Below are 9357 nucleotides of genomic sequence, written 5' to 3' on the forward strand. Positions count from 1 at the left end.
GCCTCTCTTTCTCTTTACTCAGATTTTCTTTAACAAGTCTATTGAACAATCCCACAAGTGGGTTGCCACTACTCTCCCTATCAAGTTCTTTTTGCTTCTTATCAACCCTTTTCTTCTCCAGCTTTATGGCTGCTTCAATGGAAGGGTTCCCCGTGAACTTCTTGAACTTCCTCATCTGTTTTCCTGTCCATTTCTTGCTACTGCTCAAGTTCTTCACTTTCTTTACTAGCCTGCACTTCAGTTCCATTTTTATCTCCACTTGGCTTTTACTTGCCACTGAAACTGGAGATGATCAAGAAGTGGAAGTTTGTTCACTTTCTTGCTCTTCTCTAAGTGCACACTAAACAAGTTTCCTTCTACTCCATATTTAATGGACGCTCATCCCTTGTTTGGCTGTTTGGATTACTAAAAAACCAAACTGAAAGCATGGATGTTGTGTGTAGTAGTTGGTTGAAACAGTTGAAGTGGTGTTGTTACTTCCAAGGTAGGATGCTTTTATTCGAGGAGCAGTAGACTTTAAAAATGGTGCTTTTAAAGCAAATTCTTTTATTCTAGCTTCAGCTTCTTTTCCTGGCCTTGAGGGTACAAGTGGTTTCTTCAACTTAGTTTTTTTATTTGTGTCAATTTTAGATGGACGGCGTCCATTTTAGATGAACGGCCATCCATTTCAGATGGACGCCCGTCCATGTACTTATACGGACAGGCGTCCATTATTTTATTTTTAAAAATTTATGGATAGAGGAAATGGACTTCTGTCCATATAATATGGATGGGAGTCCATTGTTATTGAACGACTGTCCATCATATATAGACGCTCGTCCATATTTGATGGACAACCGTTCATTCACGGAATACTTATTAGTGTGCTACGTGGCTACTTCTGACTCAGATGATACGTCGGTCGGTACAAAAATTCGGTGTAAACCTTCGGTGTCCGTAGCATTATTGTTTTTTTTTTTTTCTTTCTTTTAAATCCATTTGAACAGTTTGACACTTTGATAACTGATGCTTTTGAATTATATCTCTTGCTTTCCCCACAGGATTGAAATTTTATGATCACATGTCCACTGATAAAGTAAAAACAAAAGCTAAACCAGCAAAGACATTTACCCCTAGGATCTCAACTTTGATGAAACCAACAGCAAGTCAGTTGGCCAAGCAAAATAAGGCTGCTCAAGTTGGTAATTCTAGGTAAATATGTGAATTTCTCTGTTCTTTAATTTTCTTCTTCGTAGTTTCTCTCTCTCTCTCTCTCATACAATTGTAGTTTAAAAGCTCTTATATTGTTAGTTGAGGCCCTTCTGTTTGGAGCACATTCTTCCAAGTTTGGTTATTGCTCATAGATGAATCGTTACTCCATGATAATGAGTAATAGTGACTCGTTTAACCATCTTAATCTCTAAACTTGTATGTAAGTTTTTTTATGCCGTTGCCCTTGATTGTTAGATATCAGATGCTACCGGTTCAAAATGGTGAAAGGAGCTTGTGTAATTCTTCTCTGGTTGAAAGTCAAGCTCCCAAGAGGCAGAAACTAGAGGGAGGTCACTTGCGTAAGGTATAAAACTGTGCTACATGCTGAGTTAACCATCCAGCGCAACCTTTTGATAGGCTCAGTCGTGAATTGTTGCCTGAGGGGCTAGAATTAGCTAGAAATTTAGGGCAAGGTCATAATTTTATGCTTGTTAGTTTAACCTCATTTTACAGACCTCTAAGCTTATCATGTTTTCTGCATAACAGGTTGCTGATGACAAGCTGCAAACTAACTTTGTTCACAAGACACCTAAAAAGGCATGTTACCTCAAATTATATTCAATTTTTCCAGTGCCTCATACTGTCATACATGATTGATTAATTTACTGGTCTGACATTTCACTTATGTTAGGAAATTAGTTTTCTCATTAGTTTCTTTTGCTAAATAATTTTGTTGTTCGAATGTGAATAATTTAAAAATTATGTCTAGAATGTGGAGGTTAGACTTCCTTTATAGCACTTTTTGGACAAATATAATTCCATTCTATTCTTGAAACTCTTATAACTAATAGGCAGAAGTTCAATTTGCTTTTTGGGTTCTAGTGGGTCAAAAGTTGGAAATTTCGGTAGAACTAAACTTTTGGTCATTGTATGTTTAACTTGTTATATGGTTTAGTTGATATATAAAATGATAGCCAATAGTTGTTGGAATTTGAACTATAAAAATTAGATGAAGGCTAGAAGAGAGTGGTAAATATCTATTGGTGGACTGCTCTGTCTTCTCTCAAAGGTCATGTTTGGGCCTATGTTTAGGGCTCGGGGAGATCATGTTCCGAAAATCAACAAAGGGACATATTGAGGGATTATGTTGTGAAAATCTTCCAAGGGATACATACAAGCTGTAAAATTTACGAATCATTTCTGGGTGGCTTTGCAGGATGGAACTTTTGATAAAAACTCTGTGCTGGCGAAGCTGAAACTCACTGTTCCAAGAGAGCCTGACCTTGAAACAGCACATAGGGCCCAAAGGACAAGGTTTGCGATTGTTATTCTAACAATAGATATAAACTACGTTTTCTCCAATGGCTGCTGGGCTAATTGCATATCCATATTTCAGGCCGAAGAATATTATAGAACAAGAAAATGATATGGCTGCAGCACATAGGTTTAAAGCGAGACCATTGAACAGAAAAGTTGGTACCTAAATATGTTACCTATAAGAATATTTGATTGTTTTCTGCTTTGCCTTTATTGTTAACAATCTTGCAGATTCTCAAGGCTCCTACCTTGTCGATTCCAAAGAAGAGTGCTCCAAAGTTGCCAGAATTTCAAGTGAGTGCTTGACACCTGTCTCCTACTTGTTGGTTGATTAATAGCACTATGATACTATTTAAAGCAGCGTAATGGCAAACTATGGTCTCTTACCAGCCAAAAAAGAAAAAAACAGAAAGATCATTGACTGGGTGAAACAAGTCCCTTGTATCGCCATTTCTCACTCAGACATTTGTTATATTTTTATCAGGAATTTCACTTGAAGACATTGGAGAGGGCTATGCAGCAGACGTCATCTGTTCCGTCTTCCATACATCATTATACTGCTTCTGACAAGGTAATCTTTTGTATTCTGATTATCATCAAGAAAGCTATCTTTAGTCATTGGACAAGACCTTGTGTTCAAGCAGAATAAATATTTGCAATAGTCAATGTGTGCCAGAAACATGTAATTAGTATATGTTTTCTTACTTTCCATTAGTATATGTCGTTAATATGTGTACTTTTGGGAAACTAAACTTACAGTCTTTGCAGGAATCCGACAAACCTAGTACTTTTTTTGTTGCAGGGAATGGAAATAGAGATTTTGGGAGGTTAGTGTTATGTTTTTTTTTTGGTAGTAACTTCAATATAACTAGAAGGAAATTCTCATTCACTGGTAAATACTTATTAATTGATAAAAATGTGCTTACTCTTAGAACTGCTCCTACTTTTACCGGAACAAGTAGCATGAGTGCTCCAAGGAAGGATGTGCATCATATAGTGCACAGTTTTAAAGCTCGCCCTCTTAATAGGAAGGTAAGTGTAAAATACCTGTGAAATTTCATAGCAAATTATTGAAGGCCTTAACCCTCTCTGAGTGCAGATATTTTCAAGTAAAGGAGATATTGGTGTTTTTCGGAATAGCAAACGGGAAACCACAGTACCAATGGTAGTTCATAACTACCTATCTAATATTTATTTCTTGGATATTGAGATGCCTTTTGATAGAATATAACTGGGATAGATATCATTTTAAATCTTATGCAGGAATTTAATTTCCAAAGTGGGAAGAGGGTTCAGCCTAATGTACCAATAGATCTTTTCAGCAAGGTAAATTCTGTATAACTATGTTGGCTTGTTTTCCCTTTCACGCCTTACTTTCAGATTGTAATAAAATTTACCTGATATTCTATCTTTATTGTGGCAAAAAATTGAAGCATGTGGTTGTGTTATTGACTGTTTGTTTCAACATATTATCCTAATGGTTCCTTTTGTTAATTGCTAGCTCTCCCTGACGTCAGAACTCCAGCCAAATAATGGATCTCAGTTGAAATTGCCTCGACCTACCTTCATGGCTATGAAGGTTCTAGCTTTTTTAAACTTTATAATTACTAAATGAACGGAGTATACCATCAATGATCAATTTGGTTAATACCATACTGAGTTGTTTGTTATTTTGTTTTTGGTGTAAGGGCTCTAAAGAAAATAGATTGATTTCTTTCCAGCCAGAGTATGAGGTAGGATTGGCATATTTGTGAATAAACAACTTCATTTACGCATTATAGGTTTAGTTTTATATTCCTTTTCTTCTTAGCACTCTTATTAATTGTTTTCCCCCATGGATGCATGTTATTCATGTCTCATCATAGACAGCACATTTGGTGAAAGAAAAATCATCTATGTTTGGTGGAAAGCAGAATCAATGCTGCAATGATGAAGTCAGCACCCGCTTGAATGCAAGGAGGTATGCCCACTGAACGTAGGATAATCAATTCTACTTTTTGTTAATAAGTTCCTTATGTTCTACATTCTGATTTCGGTAACTGAATTTGAAATTGCGACAGGAGTTTGGGTATCCGGTGAGAGTAAGATGGTCAAGTTCCTAAACAGGTTTCCTGCATTGGCATCTCAAATACTTGATAATTGCAAAAAATTTCAACAGCTTGTTTTTTGCTGTATGAAATCATGGAGGGCACAGTTCTATAATTCAACATTTTATATCTCAAGCCACTGATCTAACAGATTTATGCTAAACCAACTTCCTTAGTCCATACACTCTGTAGGTGGCTGTGCATAATCTCAATAATTTGAAGGTCAATGTTGTACAGTTGTCAAGGCCTCCTCACTCATACCATCTACCAAATTTTTTTTTTTTTTTTTTTTTTTTTTAGCATTAACACTTTGTAACAGACATTAATTGAGAAATACAAGTTTCTTCTAGTTTTCAATTTTCACAGGCTGAGTTGGTGCAGCCCTTTTTGTAGTTCTGATTAGCTTAGCATGATTGCTTCTGTAATTGTGTTGGATATGGCAGGAAGTAGATGGAAACAAGAATGGGGGAAGATTGAATCCGCTGCACTAATCATTCTAACATTATGGCTATGGACTTGAGGAGGACAATCATGAATAACATCAAAATTACATACAAATAGTAAAAAAGAGTGTTAAATTATAGTCTATGAAATGACAAATTCTTTATTACTCAATCATTAACGTTGGTATTTATGCCATGTGTACAATGCATTTCCAGATTTGTTTCAGAAGTACAATTCCAGGAAGCATGAAATATTCTTATAGGAGAGTAGTATAATTTATATCCAAGCAGGTAATGAAGTTTTAGTACCCTCCTTCATTTCCTCTGTCAAAATCTTTATTGGATGAATTATGCTTGGTTAGAGCATTCTTTGTCCAACGCCTTATATCTTATGCTCTTTTGAAGGGTTTCTTCTCCTTGACAAGCCTTCTCTTTGTTATGGCAATGGCAAGATCATTAGGGAATAATGTGTGCCAAACAAAGGCGTGAAGAAGAGTGGACACGAATAACACAGACACCATTGTTGATGACATGAAGGAAAGACTAAGTGCGAGCCCCTTGCTTAGAACACAAGGAACCTGCTCTGCATACTTGATTGTTGCCACTGATGCTGTTGTCATAGGGAATGTATAAGACCACCATGCCACTGAGAACCTGTGAAATGGTTAAACATATAATTAACGTATGAATCAATTCAAGTGAAAATTTGAATTGCCATAAATTGATCAAAAAGTTTCTCACCTGAACCCTGTGAAGAAGTTGATACGTACAACCAATGAGATATACAGAAAAAGTGCAATGAAGAAGCAATTCCTCGACAACCCATCGAAATCTCCATAGATAGTTTCCCAAGCGATGCTGGCAGCCGATGGGGCAGCAATGAACATAGAGTAGACAGGGTGTAACTCTTTTGGCAATGCTTCACTTGTTGGCAATCTTTGGTATAATGTCACAAACACCACAAGATAATGTGCAAAACCAATGGCCCATAAAAACTTTCCAGCCTCCTTCCACCCAACCTTAGCAGCCAAAATTGCCCCAACAAAGTTTCCAACCACTGATAAATGAGAAGACGGGTTGGCTACCTTACAAAGACGCCTTTTACCTCCAGAAAGCCATTGTCCATAAATCTTGAGTTCAAGAAAGAAATAGGGTGCCATGAAGGCGCACCAAATGGCAGGGTGCAGAGGACCAGGTGCTAGCATCGGTGGTACTCCAATGGCTAAGAACATGCACACAACCCATGGAGCAAAGAAGAAATTGACCCTGACTGGATGGAAGTATTCTCTTTTCACAGCTTCAAAGTAGAAAATGCATTTGAGTAAGTAGGTGATAAAAACTGATACAAGAACTGCTAGTGCTAATAGCCACAAGGCGAGGTTGATGTAAGGAGGAATGTGGAGAAATTTGGTAGCTGGACTTGTTGCAAGAGCACGCCATAGGACAGCTTGGCTGCTGAGACCGAGACATATACCAAAGCAACCAATTGGGAACCGAAGAAGAAAGGGCCATTTCTCATCTTTCGGCAGCAGAATGTCCTCGTATTCCTGCACAATTTAGTTACAAGAGTATGAATATGTATATTTGAGACACTTTATTAGTCCATCTCAACTGTTTTCATGCATATAGGCTGACGAAAAAGCAGAAAAGAGAAGAAGGATCAATTACCTTGACTTCGTCTAATTCAGGACCTCTAAGAGCTGCGAAATATCTGCCAGCAGGAACGCTTTTATTAAGGAATTCATCAAGTCTGCCAGAGCCATCGGTTCTCTGGGATTCCAATTCTTTCTCCTTTCTTGTTGGCAACAAAGAATTCTGCTTACTGAGAGTGGATTTGGTTTTAAACATGCTGAAGTCTCCTTTCCTAGCTTCTCCACTGAACCTATTAGCCGAGTCAAATCCTCCAAAACTACGTCCACTTCTCGGAAGAACCCTTCTCTCATCTTTACCATTAGTTTCTCTATTCAGCACTGAAAAGCCCGTCTCCAGCGACACTTGTCTACTAAAACTCCTATGGCCCGGTCTTCTCGATTCTCTAACCGCTCTAATGCCTTTGTTCAAACCTCTTTTTACTTTGTCTTGCATTCTGGTTATTCCTTCTTCCTCTTCTTCTGGCACAACTTCATGAACATCCACAAAATGAGTCCCAAGGGAATTTGGAGAAGTTGCTCGCGTTTCCATATATTTTACTTGTATTAAGACTTAACCTCAACCTGGTGTTTTTATAATTTAAGGTTTTAATGATATTTTTACAAGATTTGTCAATCAAACACTTAAGCAATTTAACTTGTAGGAAGGCTTCACGAGAAGTATTGAAAAGGGTATAGGTTCTTATGGTTGTTAGTTGTTTGGTAATAAGATGAAATAGTAGCCAATACTTTTTAGCAAGGAAAGGTGAGAGTTTGAGGGATTTCTCGTGAGAGAAGATCAATAATTTTGTGGCTTAGGAAAAGTGTCAGTCAATGAAAAAACTGAGAGGTTTCAAGTTTCTATGACAGTTCACGGGTTTTGCCAGTGAATTAAGTAATTAAAGAGAAAGTAAGATTGATTATTAGTTTAAGGCTCAATCAACCATTGTAAAAGTTTTACTACCTCGTTCTGATGTATAAATTCGTCATCCTTATGTATACAGGAAACAAAGTTTTACATAAGTGCCTACATGAGTACTGCTTACTGTCAAATACCTCTAAGTAATGGGAAACTTTTTCTTAAAACCTCTAGTATTGTCATACCTTTTACTGGGAGTTTTTTGTATTAAGGAAAATACAATAAATATTATAACTATAAAAATACAAAATAGCTATCAAATAGCTTTGGCTATGTTCTAGGATTATGGTATCGCAACTTTAAAAAATTATAAATCCAATACCACATTTAGTAAAAATTTGTTATGATGTTATAAATAAGTGGACATCCACCCACTTGCATTTTGAGGCGGCGAAGGACTAAATTTTGATTTTGATATTAAAATATGAAGTTTTAAGATTTTGATATTAGAATCCGAAGTTTTGAAGTTAATTATTACTTTCTTGTGAAGCTCCAGTGTGAGGCCCTGAGACTAGATGGAAATAACTATGATGAATTGGCCCTAAACACTACTCTCCATTTGGAATCAATGAAACTAGGGGAAGTGATCAATTAAGGAAACATGGCGTCTTTGCTGGACATATCAAAAGCTATTATTTTCCTTCGGCATCATATCCAAGAAGAACTGCAAGCTGAGTATAAGGATATAAAAGATCCACTTCAATTGGGGATTAATTTGAAGGAGAGATTTGAGTATAACAAATCTGTAATACTCCCAATGGCTTAATATGACTTCATTTGTGTCTACAAGATTATAAATTTGATAGTGAGTACATAATTCTACTTTATTTTGCATTGTCTCTAAATTAAGATTATGTGGAAGAAAATATCTAAAGAAAACATGTTAAAAAAAAAATATAATTCTCCACTTTTCCGCCCTTCTAATATGCTCCTATAGTAGCAATACCAGGAACACAACTTTAAAAAGTATTTTGAATTAATTTCTTGTTTGCTTATTGTTGAGCAAAACAATGAACTATTACAAAGAAACCATCAAAATCATCCCACTGGCTCTCAACTGTTCCTTGAAGTGAATGTGACTATTAGCAGTAATAATTGTGGGCATGGGTGTGGTCGAGATCGTGGGCAAAACAATTTTTGACCCAGAGGTGGTAATACTAAGAAGTTTCAATCAAACCATCACAAGTGGAACAAGTTTGAATCAATGCATGAGAAAAGAAACCACTCACATAACAAGATCCCGAAAGATAATGAAAACAAGTGCTATAGATGTGGAGGAAATAGCCATTGGTCGCGTACCTATCGTACGCCAAAGCACTTGGTAGAACTATATCAAGCATTGATAAAGAACAAGAAGATAGAGACAAACCATACTAATACTCCTAAGACAAAGCATATTGATAATTCTTATCCAATTGGTCTTAATGTCTCAGACTTAGTTGGAGATGCCGATGTGGAATATTAAAGCAGTGATGAGAATACTTGTGATTTCCGGGATTTATGTAACATTTGTTATGTTCTCAAACTATGCATTGTTTACAATCAATTTTTGTTTTGTTTTGTTTTGTTTTGTTTGAACCTCCTCAAGTTTTGTAAACATCCTCACTGATGTAATTTTTTTTTAAAGGATGCATTTCAAAACTGAAACATCGATATTCAATAATGGTAGAGACATTTGTATAGTTGACAGTGCAACAATGCACACCATCCTTCGGAATAGAAAACATTTCTTAGACTTGACATTTTCTAAAGCTAAAGAAAATACCATATTA

The 9357-nt window shown here is 36.4% G+C and overlaps 2 protein-coding genes across 2 annotated transcripts; one reads left to right on the top strand and one right to left on the bottom strand.

Moving 5' to 3' along the window:
* Positions 1 to 426: 426 nt before the first annotated feature.
* LOC116116950 (protein TPX2) lies at positions 427 to 5746 on the top strand. Its single transcript, XM_031402985.1, has 17 exons — positions 427 to 484; positions 1041 to 1191; positions 1447 to 1555; positions 1738 to 1788; positions 2408 to 2505; positions 2588 to 2663; positions 2740 to 2802; positions 2993 to 3079; positions 3277 to 3335; positions 3441 to 3540; positions 3608 to 3673; positions 3772 to 3834; positions 4010 to 4087; positions 4197 to 4241; positions 4374 to 4468; positions 4569 to 5329; positions 5444 to 5746. The coding sequence occupies exons 1-16, from the start codon at positions 427 to 429 to the stop codon at positions 4585 to 4587; spliced, it is 1218 nt and encodes a 405-aa protein (XP_031258845.1). The 3' UTR covers positions 4588 to 5329; positions 5444 to 5746.
* LOC116116955 (guard cell S-type anion channel SLAC1-like) lies at positions 5117 to 7275 on the bottom strand. The gene is made up of 3 exons (XM_031402989.1): positions 6707 to 7275; positions 5780 to 6585; positions 5117 to 5692 (listed from the first exon to the last, which is right to left on the bottom strand). Exons 1-3 carry the CDS (start codon positions 7217 to 7219, stop codon positions 5428 to 5430), a joined length of 1584 nt encoding a protein of 527 aa, XP_031258849.1. The 5' UTR covers positions 7220 to 7275; the 3' UTR covers positions 5117 to 5427.
* Positions 7276 to 9357: the final 2082 nt, after the last annotated feature.

This window comes from Pistacia vera, unplaced genomic scaffold, assembly GCF_008641045.1.
Source record: "Pistacia vera cultivar Batoury unplaced genomic scaffold, PisVer_v2 Contig790, whole genome shotgun sequence".
Taxonomy (NCBI): Eukaryota; Viridiplantae; Streptophyta; class Magnoliopsida; order Sapindales; family Anacardiaceae; genus Pistacia; species Pistacia vera.

What these genes read in the sequence shown, in the direction of transcription:
- LOC116116950 (XM_031402985.1), top strand. Translation starts at nt 427, where the DNA reads ATGGATGTTGTGTGTAGTAGTTGGTTGAAACAGTTGAAGTGGTGTTGT. An exon ending in CATAGGGCCCAAAGGACAAG is followed by an intron (nt 2,506 to 2,587) that starts GTTTGCGATTGT and finishes TCCATATTTCAG; the next exon opens with GCCGAAGAATATTATAGAAC. An exon ending in CTCGCCCTCTTAATAGGAAG is followed by an intron (nt 3,541 to 3,607) that starts GTAAGTGTAAAA and finishes CTCTGAGTGCAG; the next exon opens with ATATTTTCAAGTAAAGGAGA.
- LOC116116955 (XM_031402989.1), bottom strand. Translation starts at nt 7,219, where the DNA reads ATGGAAACGCGAGCAACTTCTCCAAATTCCCTTGGGACTCATTTTGTG. An exon ending in CTGAATTAGACGAAGTCAAG is followed by an intron (nt 6,586 to 6,706) that starts GTAATTGATCCT and finishes TAAATTGTGCAG; the next exon opens with GAATACGAGGACATTCTGCT. An exon ending in AACTTCTTCACAGGGTTCAG is followed by an intron (nt 5,693 to 5,779) that starts GTGAGAAACTTT and finishes ACCATTTCACAG; the next exon opens with GTTCTCAGTGGCATGGTGGT.